The sequence below is a fragment of the Chiloscyllium plagiosum genome, chromosome 2 (assembly GCF_004010195.1).
Source record: "Chiloscyllium plagiosum isolate BGI_BamShark_2017 chromosome 2, ASM401019v2, whole genome shotgun sequence".
Taxonomy (NCBI): domain Eukaryota; kingdom Metazoa; phylum Chordata; class Chondrichthyes; order Orectolobiformes; family Hemiscylliidae; genus Chiloscyllium; species Chiloscyllium plagiosum.
Window position 1 is genome coordinate 145,617,892 of NC_057711.1, and position 22,000 is coordinate 145,639,891.

The 22,000-nt window shown below is 38.6% G+C and overlaps 1 protein-coding gene across 1 annotated transcript in view; it reads left to right on the top strand.

The window, feature by feature from the left end:
• snapc3 (small nuclear RNA activating complex, polypeptide 3) overlaps positions 1 to 22,000 on the top strand; it is a 31,294-nt gene that overhangs the window by 2,465 nt on the left and 6,829 nt on the right. Inside the window, exons 2-7 of the mRNA XM_043720596.1 lie at positions 3,346 to 3,423; positions 11,210 to 11,294; positions 12,065 to 12,169; positions 14,567 to 14,716; positions 16,884 to 16,966; positions 19,238 to 19,402. Coding sequence (XP_043576531.1) covers positions 3,346 to 3,423; positions 11,210 to 11,294; positions 12,065 to 12,169; positions 14,567 to 14,716; positions 16,884 to 16,966; positions 19,238 to 19,402 — 666 coding nt within the window. The remainder of the gene's footprint in view (positions 1 to 3,345; positions 3,424 to 11,209; positions 11,295 to 12,064; positions 12,170 to 14,566; positions 14,717 to 16,883; positions 16,967 to 19,237; positions 19,403 to 22,000) is intronic.

Sequence of the window (22,000 nt, forward strand, 5' to 3'; positions counted from 1 at the left end):
CTCCCCCCACCTTGTCTCAGTCAAATCCCTCGAACTCAGCACCGCCTTCCTAACCTGCAATCTTCTTCCTGACCTTCCCACCCCCACCCCACTCCGGCCTATCACCCTCACCTTGACGACCTTCCACCTATCGCATTTCCACCGCCCCTCCCCTAAGTCCCTCCTCCCTACCTTTTATCTTAGCCTGCTGGACACACTTTCCTCATTCCTGAAGAAGGGCTTATGCCCGAAACGTTGATTCTCCTGTTCCTTGGATGCTGCCTGACCTGCTGCACTCTTCCAGCAATACATTTTCAGCTCATTCACTTAGTTGTGCCATGTCTACTTGCAAGAGCAAATTACCTAATTTCAGTCCTCAATATTTTTACCCCATAACTCTGTAAACCTTTAAGAGAATTATCCAATTTTGATCCATCTAAAAGATAGTAGGACAGAGGAGCACAATTAGACTGTTTAGTAAATTATGTCTGCTCCGTCATTTGGTCCTGGCTATGTTTACCAATCGCATTCTCCCTTAAGACCATAAGATATAGACATTCACATTCAAATGGTACATTCAGATTCTGATCCTTTTCCTGAATAAAAACATCTTATCATTGTTTGCTTAGCCAATCACCTTTAAGTTATTGCTGAAAAGATGCATTTTGTTGAAATATTTTTCATCTTGCATTCATCAGGACAATGTGAAACATACCAATTCAATGGAAAATTTTACATTTATACTTGGGAGGAGTGTGATGATTGACGGAGGCCTTATTGTGGATAATCTGCCAATTAATAATAATAGCCAGTTCCTATTAAGCTTTGTTTAAACTTTAAAGCAAGCATGTTAATTATGGTCAGGGCTTTGTCATGGAAAAATAAACCAGTAAATGGCCGGCAGTTATTTTAAGTTAAACAAGTGCAGTGTGTGTACATGCCCTTTTTGTATGCAAAGAACAGTGCATCGTGCATTCATATATGTAGTTTCTAGTACACGCAAGTGTGCCACTTTGCAAACCAGACTGACAACCTTAATTTAGTTGTCAGTGAATTAGTCATAGAGATGTGCAGCATGGAAACAGACCCTTTGGTCCAACTCATCCATGCCAATCAGATATCCCAACCTGACCTAGTCCCACTTGCCAGTATCTGACCCATATCCCTCCAAACACTTTCTATTCCGGATTCTGCAGTGGTGTTGTTTTAAGAGTGTGGTTGAAGGGCACTACAGTTCTGCATTTTATGATGCAGTCAGTGTTCTGAAATGGTTGCATCTGGATCTGACATAGTAAAGACTTGTTGTACATGCAGACAAAGACACCACTGCTAGTGCCTACAATTGGAACAGTATCTTGTTAGCCCCAGAAATACTAACAACACATAGGCAAGCTCCATCTGAAAATGGAGTCTGCTTGCTTTTCTTAAGGTTTGTCCTTTTTGCTTTTCGTTGTAAGCTATGTTGAACATTTACAGCTCATGGCACTGGCTCAACATAGAGGTAATGTGGAATTTGTTGTGTTTGCAAGTGATAGCAAAACTGGTGGTGTAGTGGACAGTGAAGAAGATTATCTCAATACAACAGGACCTTGATCAGATGGGCCAGTAAACCGAGGAGTGGCAAATGAAGAGTAATTTAGATAAATGTAAGGTATTGCATTTTAGTGTGGTAAACTAGAACAGGACTTGTACACGTCACAGTAGGGCCCTGGGGAGTGTTGCTGAACAAAGATCTGTGGGTGTAGGTGCATAATTCCCTGAAGGTGAAATCGCAGGATGGTGAAGAAGGCATTGGACGTGCTTGCCTTCATTGGTCAGAACATTGAGTATAGGGGTTGGGATGTCCTGTTACAGCTGTGGAGGACATTGGTGAAATCACTTTTAGAATACTGCAAATGATTCTGGTCTCTGTTCTTTGGAAAGATTTTGTTAAAATTGAGAGGGTGCAGAAAAGATTTACAAGGATGTTGCTGGGACTGGAGGGTTTGACTTGGAGGGAGAGGCTGAATAGCCTAGGGCTTTTATCCTTGGAGCTTCAGGGGCTAAGGGGTGCCATTATAGACATTTATAAAATCATGAGGGGCACGGATAGGGTGCATAGCCAAGGTCTTTCTCCCAGGGTGCGGGAGTCCAAAATTTGAGTGTATAGGTTTGAGGTGAGAGGGGAAAGATTTAAAAGGGACCTGAGGTGTAAGTTTTCACACGGGATAGTACATTTATGGAACAAGCTGCCAGAGGAAGTGGTGGATTCGGGTACAATTACACAATTTAAATGGCTTCTGGATGGGTGCATGAGTAGGAAGGGTTCAGGGAGATGTATGCCAAATACTGGCAAATGGAATTAGGTCACATTAAGATATCTAGTGAACACAGCAGTTTGACCGAAGAGTCTATGTCTGTGAGCATGCTATATGATCTTATGATTCTGATTGTAAGACTCAACTGGTTTGAAGAAGGATCACTCAGCTATTTAGGCTTCATGCATGAGTAATCCAACCTTGCCTCCATTGCATTAACTGAAGAATGGCAAATTATAGAATTTTACAGCTCAGAAGGAGGTTCATTTCTCATTATTCATTCTATTAAAGTCCATCAGTTTTAAATTAAATTAGATTTCTGCACTAAAGTAAACAATTCTCATGCATTAAGTCTGACCATACAAATAAAGTTAAAAATCATTAAAAAAATTTATAAATTCTGTTTCCTATGACCCTACTTGACTAGCTACCTGAGAAAGAGCAGCACTCCGAAAGCTTGTACTTCCAAATAAACCTGTTGGACTAATATTTGGAGGTACCAGTGTTGGACTGGGATGGGCGAAGTTAACAGGTTATAGTCCAACAGGCTACCACCTCATGAAGAAGCAACGCTTTGAATGCTAGTGATTCCAAATAAATCTTTTGGCCTATAATCTGGCATTGTGATTTTAACTTTGTCCACTCCAGTCCAACACTGGCACCTCCACATCATATAGATGATGTGGAGGTGCCTTGATTCCTGGTATTGTTTTTGTAAATCTCCTCCATACCTCCCCATGGCTTGACAACCACCTAAAATGTGGTCAGAATTGAGGGCATTACCCTAGTTTGAGGCTAAAACAATGGTTTATATGAACTGACTAAATGGATGGGAGTTCTACTACTAATACTTGACAGGCTTACTAAGAGAAATTCAAAGGCACAAAAAAGAAGTTTCTGATATGGAAATGTGACAGTGTCTAGCTATATACAGACCATGTTGACGCAAACTATAATTACAGGGAACTTTTGATGCTTTCTCTTTTTAAATTTGTGAACTACAGGCAGCTCATCTGCGTCACTGTTTCACATGATGACCATTGAAAGCTTTCTCCTTTGTTTTGTACAGTGTTGATACATTGAAATGCACAGAACAGGACACCAGTACAGATGTCATCCCAGAAGATACAGACCTTGTCACGTTAGAGTATGTATTTTAATTATATTTATTCATCTCTTCATCTACGTTTGCTTTTACTATGTCGTCTCCTAGCCATCCTTCACCATTCTGTCTCCACTGCCAGCATTTCAAGGCCCCTAGTTAGCACAGCTGAAAATGTGTTGCTGTAAAAGCGCAGCAGGTCAGGCAGCATCCAGGGAACAGGAGAATCAACATTTCGGGCATAAGCCCTCACTTTCTCCTTAGTTAACACAACCTCGTAGATGTATTAATGGGATATCTTTGCCTGCAATTCATAAAAAGGAATAACAAGGGGGTGGGCAGGGGTTTGCGCAAGGTGTGCTGCTGCCGAGTCTCCTGACCGAGGAGTGTACTTAACCGAAAACTCTGAGCCCCAAAGGAGAAGCGTTGATTCAATTAACCGAATAATCAATTATCCGAACATAATAGTACCCACCCTTCTCGTTCGGATAATCGAGGTTCCTCTGTATGTGGACTTGTGTAAGGTGCTTGATAAGGTTCCTCATGGCAGACTGGTTAGCAAGGTTAGATCTCATGGAATACAGGGCGAACTCATCATTTGGATACAGAACTGGCTTAAAGAGGACAGAGGGTGGTGGAGGAGGTTTGTTTTTCAGGTTGAAGGCCTGTGACCAGTGGTGTGCCACAAGGATCGGTGCTGGGTCCATTACTTTTCATCATTTATGTAAATGATTTGGATGTGACCATAAGACGTATAGTTAGTAAGTTTGCAGATGACACCAAAATTGGAGGTGTAGTGGACAGTGAAGAAGGTTACCTCAGATTACAACAGGATCGTGATCAGATGGGCCAGTGGGCCTGAGGAGTGGCAGACAGAGTTTAATTTATTTAAATGAAAGGTGCTGCATTTTGGGAAAGCAAATCTTAGCAGGACTTATACACTTAATGGTAAGGTACTAGGGAATGTTGCTGAACAAAGAGACCTTGGAGTGCAAGTTCATAGCTCCTGAAAGTAGAGTTGCAGGTAGATAGGATAGTGAAAAAGGCATTGGTATGCTCTCCTTTATTGGTCAGAGTATTGAGTACAGGTGTTGGGAGGTTGTGTTGCGACTGTACGGGATGTTGGTTAAGCCACTTTTGGAATATTGCGTACAGTTCTGGTCTCCTTCCTATAGGAAGGATGTTGTGAAACTCTGAAAGAGTTCAGAAAAGATTTACAAGAATAATGCCAGGGTTGGAGGATTTGAGCTATAAGGAGAGGTTGACTAGGCTGGGGCTGTTTTCCCTGGAGCATCGGACGCTAAGGGGTGACCTTATAGTGGTTTAACAAATCATGAAGGGCATGGATAGGTTAATTGGACAGGTCTTTTCCCTGGAGTAGGGGAGTTCAGAACTAGAGGGTATAGGTTTAGGGTGAGGGGGGGAAAGATATAAACGAGACCTAAGGGGCATCTTTTTCAAGCAGAGGATTGTGTGTGTGTGGGGGGGTGTGTGTGAGGGTGTGTGGGTGGAATGGACTGCCAGAGGAAGTGGTGGAGGCAGGTACAATTGCAACATTTAAAAGGCATCTGGATGGGTATATGAATAGGAAAGATTTGGAGGGACATGAGTCGGGTGGTGGCAGGTGGGACTAGATTGGTTTGGGATAGCTGGTCGGCATGGATGGGTTGGACCAAAGGGTCTCTTTCCATGCTGTACCTCTCTATGACTCTGTTGGTGTACCATAAGGTCGGTGATGGTTTTGGATGGGTGCTGCCCACACATGAAGAATTAATACTGAAATCATCTTTTTGAAAAAGTGCTTTGTATTCTCCTTCATTGGAGAATTCAAAGTGTCTGAGGATGGCAGGTAAATTTAACGTCACAAGCAATCCCAAAAAAAGGTGAAAAATTCAAGCGGTTAACCCATCCAGTATTACCTCCCATTTTGTCTCCTCCATGGTCCAAATGGGGCTGAATCATTTCTGGCATCTTGTTAGGAGCTGGCAAACAATGCAGGGTTTGCTTGCAGGATCTGAGTATGGGAGGGAAAGAATTTGAGTAGCTGCTCCTCCAATCATAGATTCTGTCCATCCCGTGCTTACTTTTTCACTTTTCCCAGTTGCAGGTTCCCTCATTTTCTTTCCTGTCTTTTTAGCTTGTTGTATTCTGTGTCATCATATCCTCTCTATCCTATCCCCCCACTCCAGTGGGGTCATCTGTTCTGTCCAGTTTGGCAGTTAGACACACCATTGTTCTGTATTCTCACATTCTGATCACTTAATCTGCACCTATCTCCCCCATCACTCCACCCTCAACTATTGCATAAATGTTGCCCCCTCCACACTTTTTTAGCTCTGATGAAGAGTCACCTAAACTCTAAATGTTAACTTGCTCTCTCAGCATTGATGCTGCCTGACCTGCTGTGATTTCCAGCCTTTTTGTTTTCAGTACCGATTTCAGCATCTGCAGTAATTTGCTCCTCCAGGTTCCCTCTATTTCTTCCCTCTTAGCCCTCCAAAAACAAAATCCATGGTTGGAAGAGCAAGATTGGGAAGAAAGAATCCTGTGCTTGTAGGATCTGAAACAATTACCCTAGAAAATGAGTCTGACACATTTTGGTTGTAGAATTTCAACACAGTCCAGGAGGCCTAGGAGAAGAAATAGTGAGTAGAAGAGAAGGCTGAAAATAAGGCAAGAAGCAGGTTGTGGGGAGCCAACTCGAACAAGAATGTCTTCAAAGGCAGCTACCAGAAAGAATTCCTAAGTCCCATGAATTTTCAAGGAGGGTTTGAGGGACTGTGTCAGAACCTGATACATTAAAAGTTTGCCTAGATCCATTGCTGCGATTGGTCTCTTTCCACCTCCCCCTTCCCTGTGCATAAACTACAAATTAAAATAAAAACAATGTTCAGCTGTGTGGTGACACTGAAGTTGCTCACAGAAGTGTCTTCCTATTGAGACATGATCTGAGTTACCACTTTCTACAAGTAACCTTATTTGGAAGGTTATTAATTTTATCGAAGACTAGTGTCGTTCAGTTGAGTTTAACCGGTAATGCATGACTGTACCTCTTGTCTGAATCTAACTGACAGAACTCAAGATTAAAGGTGATATGAAGTGATGTTGCACGGCTGAGAAAGACATTCAAACTGATTACATGTTGCAAATTGAAATTTTTAAAAAATCTAACGCAAGTATAATACCTTATTAAAATTCGATAGCTCATTTCAGCTGTGCAGTTAGTTCATTCTCCTGCAGGTCTGAGGAGATATACTCTAAATTATGTACATTTATTGGTTCCTTGCACATTTTCCCCTTGAAATATTTACCACATACTGACAGTTTCTGTTAAGTTTGCTTCTGAGCGCATGAGGAATAAAATTTTAAATAATACATACAGAGATCTCTAGCTTCTGAGGTGCCAGGCTTCAGCTAATTCTATTCACTCCACATGATAACAAAAAATAGTTGGAGTCTCTGGACAGTGGAAAGGCTAAGAGCCCTGACAACACTGTTGTTGTAAAATTGAAGACTTCTGCTCCAGAATGTGCTGACCCCTAGCCAAGCTTTCTCAGTACAGCCACAGCACTGGCATCTACCTGACGATCTGGAAAATGACCTAGGTATGTTGTGTTTACAGAAAGCAATCAACAAATCCAACCTGGCTAGTTATTGTATCATCAGCTGTCTATCTCACAACCCAACAAAACTAGAGTTAATGGGGATTAACCTTCCTCTGTTTGTTGGAATCGTGCATGGGATAAAGGAAGATAGTTGTTGTTATTTTCAGTCATCCTTGAATGCGTTCCTTGGAAGTGTCTGAGGCCCAACCAGTGTCAGCTGCTTCATCAATAACCTTCCCTGAAACATAAGGTCAGAAGTGGGAATATTTGCTGTTGAATGCTGGTCAATGTCCAGCTTTGGAGGAGGTGAGGGACATGCCCAGAGTGACGTGCTGCAAAAAGCCAGGCAATAACTGTCTCTAACTAGAGAACCTAACCATTGTCACTTGATGTTCAATGGCATTCCATCTCTGAATCCCCCATTATCAATATCCTGCGGGTTACTATTGACCATAAACTGAATTGGACGAACCATGTAAGTACAATAGCTACAAGAGCAAGTCAGATGCTAGGAATCTTGCAACAATTAACTTGCCACCTGTCTCCCCAAAGCCTGTACACCGTCTTCAAGGCACAAGGCAAAAGTGTGATGGAATACTGTAACAGCACTTAAGTTTGACACCATTCAGGACAAAGTAGCCTGCTTGATCCAAAAGCATTTAGTTACTCTATCACTGGTGCTCATTAGCAACAGTATATACCATCGACAAGATGCATTGTAGAAATTCACCACGGCTTATATGGCACCTTCCAAACCAATTACTACTGCCATCGAGAAATACAAAGGTAGCAGATAGATGGGAGCACCATTACTTATGAATTCCTTTCCAAGCCACTCACCATCCCGATTTGGGAGTATATCACTGTTCCTTCAGTATTGCTGGGTTAAAGTCCTGGAATTCCCTCCCAGCAACCCAAGCGCATGGCTTGTGGCAATTCATGAAAGCAGCACATCGCCACCACCTTCTCAAGCAACAAGGCCTACATCCCACGAATGGATGAATTCTTCTAAAAAATGTACATTTGATAATTTTGCTGTCTTTTATATTTTAAAAGAAAGCAAATCGTAAACACCCAATTTGTGAGAAATGAAGCTCATTCACTTCAATAATTTCAATCCGAGACAAGATCTGAAGCAATCAGTATTGTTTATTATACGCTTGCAAGTGTGGTGCCTAAAATAGGCACGCAGAGTTTAGCGAGTACATATCTTATATAGGATTCATTTCTCCTTCTCTCCTCCCACTACTCTAAACCCGGCGCCCATTACTATTGTTTATCTCTTGCCTTATCCGGCCTTGTGCATAACAAAGTACAAGTTTTACTTGGCCATTTCACTACATCCTGCTGTGGTCCATTGTTAGGTATATCCTCCTTCACTGCATCTGTTTCCCTTACTTGTGACATTTCCTCCCATTCCTCAACCATATTGAGCCTTATGACCTTTTAATTGAGGTTTGTTTTTTGTTTTTGCAGAAGTGGGAAACAGATGCTTATAACTGCTGTTTGTACAAGCATTCCTGGCTTAACCTACATCCGCACAGCACCTTATCTATTTGTCTGTAACATCTACCATTGTTTGCAGGCGCATTTCATTCTTGTATGCACATTTTAGCGAATACAAAAACAATTATATATTTCCTTCACTCAGCTCTTAGTTGAAACAGTTTTACACTGGTGTGAGTTCATTTACCTTGCATAAATAATTATGATTGCAGAAATAACACTACTTTACCTATATCCCACACAATTCAACACCCATACAAGGGGTGATGGTATGATCTGTCTGTATTGCCCAACAAGGGAGGTAATGAGAAGGAAAAAATGAGCCCTTGAAAACCAAAACAAAAACCAAAAGTCAACCCTTGAGGAAAATCCTAGAGCCTGCAAAAGAATAATTTTTGTCCCTACTTCATTGTTGTTATTTTTGGAGATGGGAGTGATATATATGAATATACATCTTGCAGCCTCCTGTGTGGAGAGTATAGGCACAATAGCCAATTGAATGAGCAGACTAGATGGACAAAGTTCAGCTTTTTAAATAATCAATGTTACCTTTTGAGTGCTTAATAGGATTCATTTATGGATCCCTGTGAGTGACCATGTTAGGGATTTTAATGTTCCTTTTTGTCACATTTTTGGATTTCTTCAGACATTTGGGATAATTTATATAAATTACTATTAAGTTAATTCTGGGCTATCGGTCAGTGCATTTCTATCAAATTAGTTAGAGCCAATTAAAATGTTTATACAAACTGTTTTTCCTTCTGCAGCACTTCAGTTTTTCCTCCTGAACTATGTAAGGAAAAATTTGTGTGAATTGTGCAGTGTTATGATCAAAGAGTCTGTTGTCCAGAAAAAAACAGAAGCCAATTTGATGATTGGCTAAATTTTGCAATCACCAGACAGAATTAGAGAGGATTTGAATTCCACTCATTTGTCTTGTCTCCCTAGGTGGGTCAGGGTGGCAGACAAGAAGTCTGAAATGCAGCTCCTAAGTTTAAATCCTTAGTTTAAATACTAGTGAGAAACATTTCTAACCCACTAGCAATGTGGCATTCTTTGCTGCACTTTATTGAAAGGGTAGTTTTGGTATCATTTTAAAATTCTCTATAAAGTTTATTTGCTCATTCACACAGTTAAGGCAATTAGCTTTCGTTTTAATTTTGAAGAATGTATCTTTCTGAAAGGCAAGAAAAATATATGCAAGATTACAAGTCAGTTCACAAGGAGCATGATTGGTACAACCCTGTGATTTACCATTGAACAGTAAAGGCTTTTAAGGAACACAAGAAGCTCTTGTGGAGTCAAGAACAGGTAGTAGAGTGCAATGTAAAAGACAAAAAGCATATGGCAAAAGGACTGGTAGAAATTTGGATCTCCCTCAAAAATCAGTTTTATATTGCCTGTTGTTCACAATTTGTACTAATGATTCTGACTTTGGAATCATGCAATTTCTAAACTTATGAATGACACCAAGTTGGGAGTATAGTCAATTGTTACAGAAAGATGAATAAACGTGTAGAATTAGTATATAACTAGCTAGATAATGAATTTTGACACTAGTGAGATATTACATTCATTCAGGAAAATATAAGAATTTAAATAGAATAGAAGAATATTATCTTCAAGCAGTGGAACACCGATAACTGAAAGAAGTGACGCTGGTGCATAAGACTATAAAAGACAACTAGGAATTAATTAGAGCTAATTTCTAGAGAGATCTGATTATGAAACAGACCTAGATAAAAAAGTATCAAGAATTCAAGTAAGGAATTCAGAGGAAGCTTCTTTACGCGTCAGTGGTATGAATGCAGAACTTGGAAGTAATTATGTAAACAATGTAAGTGCATTTAACGTAAGACAAGGTGAACATAGGATGGAGAGCAGAACACGGGGCATGAGAACCAGGAAGCAATTTAAATGTAGTAAACTTGCCAAATGTTTTCCCAGTGTCCCCAAGTTTTAATGCCGCAGGTTTCATCTGACTCCAGAGCATTGCTAGGAGAATGGGTGTTGGACATGTAGGCTGTTGATCGGATTGGTTTGGAGAAATCCAGCCTGATCAATTCATGTGCTGTTGTTTTTGCAGCAGCAGTCTAACCTCAGAAGGCAGGTTATAGGGCCATGTCCCCCAGTTTAATAACATTATTTCTGCATGAACATTCTTAATAGTATTGCACTGTGCTTGAGGGTAATATTTTAGTACTGTAAGGTTGTTAATACATATAGAAAGATATCAGAAAGTACTTCATATTGAAGGAAATGTTAACCCCTTTGAGTAAATGTTTTCTTGATGGTATGATTTTTTGAAGTGTAGTTTTCATATCTGTATCCTGCATATAATCATTCAAGCAAAACTGCACAGACTATGTGTACATGACAGGAAAGGAAAAAAAAAGAAGTCAACATATTTATCTGTCTGGAAGTATTATTTAAAACTATCAATAAAAACACACATTTGTCAAATGTTCCCATCTAATGAGTGGGAGAAAGTGAGTATTGCAGATGCTGGAGATCAGAGTCAAAGTGTGTTAGAAAAGCACAGTCGGTCACTTTTGCTGCCTGGCTGGCAGTGCTATTCCAGCATAACCATCTAATGAGTTGTCAACATTTGGAATGGATCTCTAGGTAGAAAGTTGACACCTAACAGATGGATCCTCTAATAAAGTGGCTATAGATATTTTCCAACTTAAATACTTACTTGAAATGCATCTCTCATATAGAATACGAAGAAAAGTCATTAAAAAGAGAAAGGAACGTTTGACATATGATCGTGCCTGTAGGCAAGAAATTTATGAACATGAATATGTAAGTATATCTGTCTTAATCATAATTCTGATTTAATTTCAGAGCCATTTTTAATCAAATTGTTTGGCTTTCTGATTACTTGAAGGAGTAAGAATAAAGTGTAGAGTTGCAAATTATAGACAAAATATTTAAAATCCTTCAGGGTTAACTTAATTTTCCATATAGGATAGAATGATCAGGGCCTGGAATGCTGTAATTCTGTTCTATACATTTTAATTCTCAAGGATGTAACCATGCCATGATGCAGTCGAGTAATGTATCAAGCGAAGGTTAGATTAGTTTTCAGAATTGGGGAGGTGTTAACTTTCAGGCAAATCCAAATATATTGCATCCACTGCCTCCTTTATCCTGTTTGTTACCTCTTCAACTTGTCTGGCATGATTTTCATTCATGAAGCTATGTTGCCTCAGCTTGTTAATATTATGTAGTTCTAAATGTTGAACTATTATTCTTTAATTATAGACTAATTTTTTTCCCATAGTAGCCATTAAGCTAACTTGTCCAGTACTATTGTAGCTTCACTCTTTGTTACTCCACAGAAAATAAGTGACAATGTTGTCATAATTACTCATTTAAATCCATAAAGTATTTGATGTTAAGTGGAATTAGATTTTAAACCTCTCATATTGTAGATGGAGCAGGTTAAAAGATTGATTTTAAAACCAACTTAATGTCACTAAATTTTGAAGTTCTACTTGGAAGAATGATGCTGCTATAGTTAACTACAGTGTTTGTATCTTATGCTTTTATCTGTACTTTGTGCATTTCAGGAAATGCAAGCAGTAGGAAGAAAGCCCAGTAATCCAGAAGATTCCATTGCAGCTGGAGAAGTGATTCTCACTGTTAATGTCTACTCTCCAATTATATTTGTTAAGGTGTGTATTAGGTTCAACCTGTGGTATCCATTTTGCTAGCCACCAGTCACAGTTGGCTATCTTGAGGAGCCATTTCAAAGATGTGACACATTCCTTTTCATAAATAAAGATTAGTAATAAACGCCACTATTCAGCATGTGATCTCAGTACTAATTCACACAATGCATGCACTGTAACTGAACTTTTTGAAAGCACTTTGGTAAAATGGCAAAACTAACTGTTGTAAGTGTTGCCAGTTTCATAGAACACATTGCAATTGATCAGTCAAGCCAACTATTATATGTTGGCATTTATTGACCATATGTCTTGCCCCCCCACCCACCCATGATTCATGCTATTGTTTTATCTGCTTCCTGTGGCTGGGTGTTCCAAATTCTAATCCCTCTCTAAGAAAAGACGTTTCTTATTTATCTATTAATTATCTATTTATCTATTATTTATCTATTAGTAATTGTCTTGTATTTATGAATCTGGTTTGGATTCTCCCACAAGTAGAAACATTCTCTCTACACCAACGTTTTGCTACATCATTGAAATTTTATGTTCATTTATTCTCTCTTGGTCTTCTCTTTTCTCAAGATAAAGATTTAACCTATTCCATCTTGAAATTGAAATCGGTGTCTGATGCCACTTTTAGGTTTTTTGCATTTTTTCATTATCTTTAACTTAAACTTTATATTCAGTCTGCCATTGATATTTTATTCCATGACCTTCATGCCTTTTGGCAAACCTATTATGTGCCACTTTATCAAATATCTTGATATCAAATAGATCAATATCTACCAGATAAAACCATTACCCTCTTCAATCCTCTCATTTGCTCATCTAAAACTCAGTTGTTAAATTTGATTTACTTTAAGAAATCCATGTTGGCTTTCCACAATTAACCCATCCTTGGGCAAGTGACTTGATTTGACTAGGATTACTGTTTTCTAAAAGTTTTCTTGCTATTGAGGTTAAATTGACTGACCTGTAATTGTTTAATTCAACTATGCATTTTTTTTGTTTTTGAATGAGTATCAGTTGCAGCTCTCCAGCTCTCAGGTACAATTTCCATGTCAGAAGAATTGTAAGCTTGTGGCCAGTACCTGAAAATGGGTTGCTGGAAAAGCGCAGCAGGTCAGGCAGCATCCAAGGAACAGGAGAATCGATGTTTCGGGCATAAGCCCTTACCTATCTACCCTTACTTTCGTCAACAGCCTACATAGCATCCAGTCTGGGGCTTAACAGCTTTAAGTACAACAAACCTTTCTAGTATATCTAGTACATTGCTTTCAGTTTGTAACCTTTCTACTATCTCAGTTGCCTACAGCTTTTGCTGTTACTTTGGCACATTTCCTTCCTCAGTAAAGATAGATGCAGAGTACCTATTTATTACCTTCAGCCATACCGTCTGCCTCCATGTTTAGACCTCTTTGGTCCCTAATCAGCCCCATGCCACTACTACTTATTAACTTTTTACTTTACTACTTCCTGTTTTTTTCCCCATTTCCCTGACTTCCATATTCAGCCCAGTTGTTTATTACCAAGCTGATAGCAGATATTTCATGTGCCCCTTTTACCTGCTTCACGTTGGTTTTTTGTTCACCCATGGAGCTGTACTTAGTTTACTTACCACTGTTGCTTGTGGAAATGTAATTCGACTGTACCCGAACCAACTCTTTAAAGGCATTCCATTGTTCAGTTACAGTTTTGCTTGCTGAGCTCTTATTTCAATCTGTTCTTATAACACTGTAATTCGTTCTCACTTAATAGTCTTTCTGCAAAATTGCTCCTTGACCTTTCCCATACATACTCCGAACCAATGCTATGATCAACATTTTTAATCAACTGTACATGAATCCTGTGATTATTTGGATCCTCACAGTTTCTAGATTTTCACCACCTTAAAAAGTAGTCTGATCTGTAATTTTGAGATCTTTTAAATAATTAGTATCTTTTTAATATGTTAATTGTCAACACTATAATATTCTGCTGAGAGATGTTAAAACTTGCAGACTATTTGACATGTGCCTTTGCTGCCCCACACAACCCATTTTGTGTTTTCCATCAAATTAACTCTCCCAGCAGTGGTTGTTATATGACCACAAGAGCCTGACTGGACTTTCTTGTGCTGATTGCTGAGCTATAGTAACTACTTTCATTATATATCTTATTTTCAGATTGAACCCAAAATGTACTTCTCTGTAGCTTAGCTGTTCACTATATTGATTTGTCATCAATTTGCAAATGAGCCCTGAGGCATGCTAATATACACAACTGTTGAAAGAGTTTTATTTTACTGATGTTACACAATTTATGTGCTCATTTGTTGTTGGCTTTCTTCTTCAAATTATGCTGCTTTTTAGTTCAAAGACATACTAATGCCATGACAACTTTTCAATTATTTTCCCACAGCACAGGGAGAACAAACCCCATCACACCGTGCTTGTGTTGGGTAGTCAGAGACTAACTGAGCTAAGAGATGCTATCTCTTGTGTCAGTGACCTTCAGATTGGTGGAGAATTCAGCAATACTCCAGACTTGGCTCCAGAACACATTAGCAAGGTATTCATTTTGATCCTTTCTCTCCATTTAGACCTATGTAAACTCTGGATATTTCCACGTCAAATATGGTCACCTTTCGAACAAAGTTGCTGTGCATGTTTTAAGGTATTTTTCAAGGACGAGCTAGGCATCTTTAAGTTATGTGATTCATTTTGAGGCACGCACAGCATTCCCAAGTGACCATTTGTCAAGCACATTCACAGATAGTGAACATCTTTGAGGCTCAAATAAAATGCAGATTTCCAGACTTTATTTGAAATACCATTTAACTAGAACAAAGCTAATATTGCATTCTCCGTTTACTAAACATTTGATTGGCATGTAAGTGGAAAACCCCAACTATGAATTATAGATATGCCTGTTAATGTGAATATAAATAAAAAGAGAACTGTACAAATGAAGAGTCAACTGTCGATAGATTCCAACAATCAGAAATCCTATTCTTCAGAATTTACGCCCAAATCCAGAGCTTTGAGCAGATGATCTCCAGTAACATTTCAATGTGATACTGTTGGGATTGATACCTTTTTCAGTGAGTTAAACTGAGATCCCCTGTGCCCTCTCAGATAATACAAAGTATCCTTTGCAATTTGAAGACGACATGGGGAGTTCTCACTAGTCTCCTGGTCAATATTCAACTCTCCGATAACATTTATGCAAACACATTATGTGATCATTAGGTTATTAATGTTGTGGGACATAGCTATATGCAGTTTGGTCATCATGTTTCCTACATTGCAGCAGTAGATCAATTCAATAATATTCAAATGAGTGGAAAGCATTTTGTGTTGTTTAAAGATGCTTCATAAATTTAAGTGTTCATAAATAATGAACATTAGTCACTATTAAGACCTAATGGATTCAGTGAAATGTAGCTCAGTTGCTCGAGGTTTTCCTGCTGGGTGGCTTTGAGAGTATGTCCAAAAATGCCAAGCACTAAACTGTAGACTCCTTCCTTTGGGAACAGTACTTAGAGCTATACTGCTGCATGTCCCAAGTTACTATGTTGTTATTCTGGTCAACAATGCAGTTTCTGTCTAATCTTAATGATACTTTGAAGAATTAAAGCTCTTGTATGACTGTTTTAATGAATTTGAATTTTGATAGTTTTTGCATTAATGGATACCAGTGTTGTGAAAGTGCTTATAGATCTGTTCTAATGTTCTATCAACTAATTTAATCTCCCTAGCCAAGTCTATAATATTTCTGTCATTTCACTGTCTTCATTTACTGTATGTGCACTCCTTAGTGGCTCTGTCCCTACCTTGATTTTATTTTCGTCTGTAGAAAGTCTTGCTGCTACTATTTAATATATCTTTATCGCTAAATTTTGTTTCATTTGTCTTCCTAATTAATTTTATATTTATTTTCTGGACTTTTGGTATCCCTTTTTCTTATTCTCTGTTTTGTTGTCTGTCAACTTTAGTTTATTTCTTTAATTTCATTTTCCCATTATTCCTTTTTATTATTTCTGTGCTAGACTACTGCGTTGTCTAGTGAATCCCAACACTAGTTGCATGAATAGCATCTCATTTCCCCTTAACCACTTTATAGTGTGCAGAACTCAACATTGAGTTCAACAACATCAGGCCATAAACTCTGTACTCCATTTCGATTAATCCCCACACCCTTCACTTTCTTTCTACCTCTTCCATCCTTTGGCTTGTTTACGTGGATTTGCACTCAGAGCTGACCAGTTTTTGTTAATAACATTAATACCACCTCTTAATCTATTTCATCTCTCTACTACCATGGTCTTTCCTCGAGACTAGCATTACCGTTTGTTCTACTTGCCTCTCCACTTTTTTTCCCCAGAGCGTAGCCCCCATCACATTCCCAAGACTCAGTGTTCTCTGTGCAGATACTACTAGACCTCCCAAGTTTACCAGTAATTTGTTTTTATTTCAGATCCCCAGCGCCCACAGTATTTTGCTTGTTCATTATTAACTTGTCTATTCATGCTATTTACTGGGAGGATTCTATTACCCACGATTGCTTTATTAATGTGCTTGTTAATAAGTTGTTTATTTTCTTAATTCAGTGCTCATTCTCATCCTCTTCAAATCATCTTTTCAGTTTATTTCAAATATGTTGTTTCATTTAATTGTCTTTTTTATGTTAAGAATTAGTATGCAATTAATAAAAATGAACATTCTTTTAAAAATAGGACTTGTACAAGTCAGCCTTTTTCTTCTTTGAAGGAACCTTCTATAATGACTTGAGATATTCTGAATGCAGAGATTTGAGCAGGTACGGTGGCTCTCATAAAATTAGTTTTAGAGTATCAAATGTATCTACTTGTCTCTATTATAATCAAATCTTGTTATCTTCAAAATAGTATTTCAATAGATTTATCAAACTAAGTTTGATATCCAGTCTCACAAGGAGATATTAGGGCAAATTACAAAAAAATTGCTCAAAAAGGTAGGGTTAAATTAGTATTTTTCAGAGGGAAAGACCAGTTGACAGATGGAGGTTTAGGGAAAGGTGTCTTGAGTTTGAGAACTAAAAATCAAGGCTGCTCAAGACCAGGATTGGGGTGCAAAACAGAGTTGTCAGACTGGAGTAGATTACAGAAATATGAAAAGGTGGAGCCTTACAGGTAAGCAAGCATAGGGTCCTGAGTTAAAAAGACTTGGGCAGCAGAGTTCTGACTGACCAAAGGGTAGAATGTAAGATACCAGCTGGAATTTTCTTAAGGTAATGAAGATTTCAACAGTCTATGACCTTGGGGGGTGTTATGTACCAGGCCAGACCCCCTCAAAACATTTCAAGAAGGTAGCCCAGACTCTAACTTTGTTAGTTGTTTTAAGCAGGTGTAAAGTGTATATTCCAGGAGAAATGTCACTGGTCAAACCACTTTGTTTTAAACAAAACATAATTTATTTACAAAATTACTGAATGAAATACAAACAACAGAAACCAGAATACAGAATAACTTAACCTCTCCAAAAACCCAACAGATCATCCCAACTGAATGATGCTGTACCAAATACTTACAACAATTCCCATAAACACTCCTTGGCACAAAAGGTAAAATCAAACACTGGTTCTTAACAGGAGATAAGTCAGAGAGTACCAGCATGGACCTGCTTCTTTTGGTCCAGTGGCTTTTTCATACTACTGCTAAATACCAAACCAAACCAGAAAAAAGCTGAGCTGGGAGAACTGGCCACTTCCCTTTCATTGTACAAGTGTTTTTTATAAACTTGAAAGTCTTCTGCCTGAGGCACTATCTGTTAGCTATTATCAAATAGGCTCCAAAACCTTTCAACCCCAGATTTTTTGGGGTCTTTTTTCACTCTGGATAGCATAACCTTGTTAAAGGAGCAGCTTTGTCACGGGTGTCTCCACAAAGATGAATGTCATCATGGTGCAGATATTTGGTGGAATAAGAAAGTAATTGGAGAAGACTTGAGCTCAAGGCAAGAGAAGGGGGAATATTAGAGTCTGATGGGTTTGGGGAAACAAAGCGAGCTTCAATAGAATGGTTTCAATCATAGTCACAACAAAATCTTGTTGGTGAGGGTGAAGGTAACAAGTTAAAAAGGATGGTCTGAGGTAGTGAAAAGAAGCCAGGATTTTTCTTTTGTCAGGGACAATCCTGTAATAATGAGCATTTAGGCAGAGGAACGTAGAAGGAGAAAGTGAGGTCTGCAGATGCTGGAGATCAGAGTCAAAGAGTATAGCGCTGAAAAAACTGAGCCGGACAAGCAGCATCCTGATGAAGAGTTTATGCTTGAAACGTCGACTCCTGTTCCTCAGATGTTGCCTGACCAGCTGTGCTTTTCCAGCACCCACACTCTTCGAGAGGAATGTAGAACCCTAAGAAGCCAGTTAGATCTGGCAGTGAATTGCTGAACCAATTGTTTCCTCCATCTATTAAAGTCTGTATCCTTTGCAATAGCTGCAGAAATGTGGTAAGTATTGTCCAACTATACAATGAGCATCAAATCAAATAATTTTCAATAGCATTGATAACTTTTTGGTTAAATGTGGCAGATGGTTATTGGAGAAAGGTTTTTTTTAAATATTGAACTAAAGATCCCAGCTGTGAATGCGAAAGAATAAAAAATTAAATTTAGGAATGACTGTACCTTGAGACAGCCACCAAGTTGTTATCATTGAAGTGAGTGTAACTTTTGCAATCAAACCCCATTTGTATACAGTACTGTTCCAGGGTAAAGAACTTCCAGTATACAAACTATTTCTACATGGGAAAGTCCAAACAGTGCCCTGAATATCAACTTAACCTAGCCAACTTAAAAAAAAAATATCAGCAAAAGTACCATTATCCAATTTCATATCTTCTCCTGAGGATTCAGTGTATCTGCATGTGTAGATTAATAATTGTTGTTACCAATTGGCCTATAAATCAGCATGACTTAGTTAGCCAAAAACTGCTCATTTAATAGAATCTACTTCACTTGCATTTTTGTATTTTCACAATTGGAATTGTTTTTTAGACTCTCTCTCTTTCTCTTTACTCCACTCCACGCCCCCCCCCCCCCTTTTTTTTAGGACCATTATTGAATGGGCAGAATCCCATGACAGGGGTTGTGGGAAATTTCGAACAGCTAAAATGGAGGACTATACGTTCAATGATATGTGTATTAAGGTTGGCTATCCTTATTTGTATTGTCACCAGGGTGACTGCGAACATCTCATCATCATCACGGATGTCAGGTACAGTCATGGATTTTGGATGCAGAAATATTCTGGGAGAGTACCAATATTTTCAGAGTGCAGAAGATATTCATATTTTGCTGCTTTATTACATTAAAATAAAGAATTAAGGGTCAATAAAATTCATGAAGTGAGTTACATAATAATGTTACTCCATTCAGGGTAATGTTTAGGAATGAGTAGTTATGAAGCAGTGAAAAAGCCAAATCACTAAACCCTTACCGCTACCCCCAAGCCTGCTATCCTTTTCTCTTTTGGTTATCTTTGCATTGTATCTTGATGTTTTATTTTTCTTTATTGGAAGTTTGACAGAAAATGTGTGGTAAGATTTAGTCTGGCTGAGCAATTTCCCTCTTGACTGTGGTTATATTTTGGTTGCGTCAATTCAAATGTAGGTTACTGATTTGGACAACAGTTATGATCGGTTTCTAAATTCTGTTTAATCACCGTTTGCAGAAAAAGGGCAAATTGCTACCTAAAATCTTGTAATAAGATACCTTTGGCTTGAATGAAATGCCAGGGAAACACTGAATTAAATATGCCAGTTATAATACATTTCGAGTGAAGGAATGTCTTGCTAACGGTTGTGCATAGATAAGTTATTTGTGTCAACTTGGTTAAAATTGATTATTGCAGCAGCTCCTCTGTGAATCAAACATTGCTGATTTTCTGACACCTGACATTTCTCCAGCTTTATTAACCTATAGAGGAAAATAGTACTGTAAAGCCAAATGTTACTTTTGAAATTCCTATTCTGCATCCTCAAAGATCGAACATTTTCTGAAATTCAATTACTGGATTAAAAAAAAAGATATTTTTGTGTTTAGAGAACTCATTTAATTTTCTCTCCTTCCCCTCACCTATTCTGTCCAAACTTAAAATTGATTAAGATGATTTCAGGACTGCTATCTATCCTCCAATGCCCTCAGTTTTCATCAATTTTATATTTAGTAGCTGATTGGTATGTTCGCCTACAAGGAAGGCTTTTGGAGGTTTGTAGAGCCTCCCCCTGGGAATGCCACAAACTGCAAGTTCCCTGAAAAGCCATTTTCTATTCTGACTTGGTAATATATTGCTGTTTCTTCAGTGTTGTTCAGTCAAATTCCTGGCCTGTATGTCTACTTCCACTAAGTGGACAGCAGCAGTTCAAGAGGGCAGCTCATCATCTTCTCAAGGGCAACTAGGGATGGACAATAAATGCTGGCCCACATCTCTCAAAAGAATAAGCAGAGGAATCGGGTGCTGCTTGCCACTGAGCTCGATCCTGCCTTTCTCCATACTTGTTCACTTCCAGCAGGTGTAATGGAATAGATGTTAAGAGCAGGGATGTGTCTGTCATTTAAGAGCATTGAATACAATCAAATTAGCCTAGTATTTACTTATTTGATTTGAGTATTGTAGTCACGTGTACCGAAGTGCAGTGAGAAGATTTGTTTGCGAACAGTACAGGCAGATCATAGTAAGCAAGGACATACAGGCCATAGGGTGCTTAGACAAAGTGGGCCAAACAGGTTACTGTGCACAGGAGGTGAGAGAAGCAAGATCATCATTACTTGAAGTTAGTGTCAATTCATCAGTTTAATACAGCAGGGAAGAAGCTGGTTTTGTTCCTGTTGGTGTTCAAGCTTCTGTACCTTTTGCCTGATGGAAGAGGTTGTAGGACAGCATTGCTGGGGTTGGAGGGGTCTTTGATGTTGGCAGTCTTTCAGCAGCAACAAGATGTGTTATTGGAATCCATGGATATAAAGTTGGCTTCTGTAATGGTCTGGGGTGTGCACACAACCTTCTGTAGTGTCTTATGGTCCTGGGCAGAGTAATTGCTGTAGCAGGTGTTATGCACCCAAATAGTACGCTTTCTGTGGTGCATCAGTAAAGGTTGGTGGGGTTCCTTATGGACATGCTGAATTTGGGCCTCTTAGTCCAGTACTACCTTTTTTTTATCTCTGGCTTTGTGGAGATATCTGTATTTTCTGTATAGGTCTACAAGATTTTAACTTGGGACATTCCTCCTCAGTCTGTTCATTGGTCATTAGATAAACTCAATAAACCGGCAGGAGAGCACAACAAAGATTTTTTGATATCTTACAATATTATTTTTATTTATCATGAAATTTGACAAAAAGTATCTTCAACACTCAGTTCTTTAGAAAGAAACTATTTGTGGTTTTCAATCTGTGTTGCCTTCTTTGTTTGTGCAATTTGCTACTTCCTACCACTTGAATCATGTATCCTGTTGTATCCTAAAGGGTGACAATTAGGACTGTGTTTCTCTACTTATGCCATTAGTATCATTGCATGGTTGACCTAGCAATTAGGAAGAGGTGGCTTACGTCTTGCTGTGAGGAATGCGTTGGAAACACTTCAAAGGCAATCAGTTATGTTGAAGTACAAACACTGTTATTTAGGCACATGCAATAACTTATTTTGCTGATAACAATATTCCAAAAAAATCAATGGCCAAGTACATCAATGTTGATCAGTGCATAACTCTCAAGCTTTATATATAACCCTTCTGTTGTGTAGATGTGGCTCTTTAATTTTTCAACATGGAGTTTCTCAAAGTTGACTTTCTTCTGTTCCAAAAATCGATCAAACCTA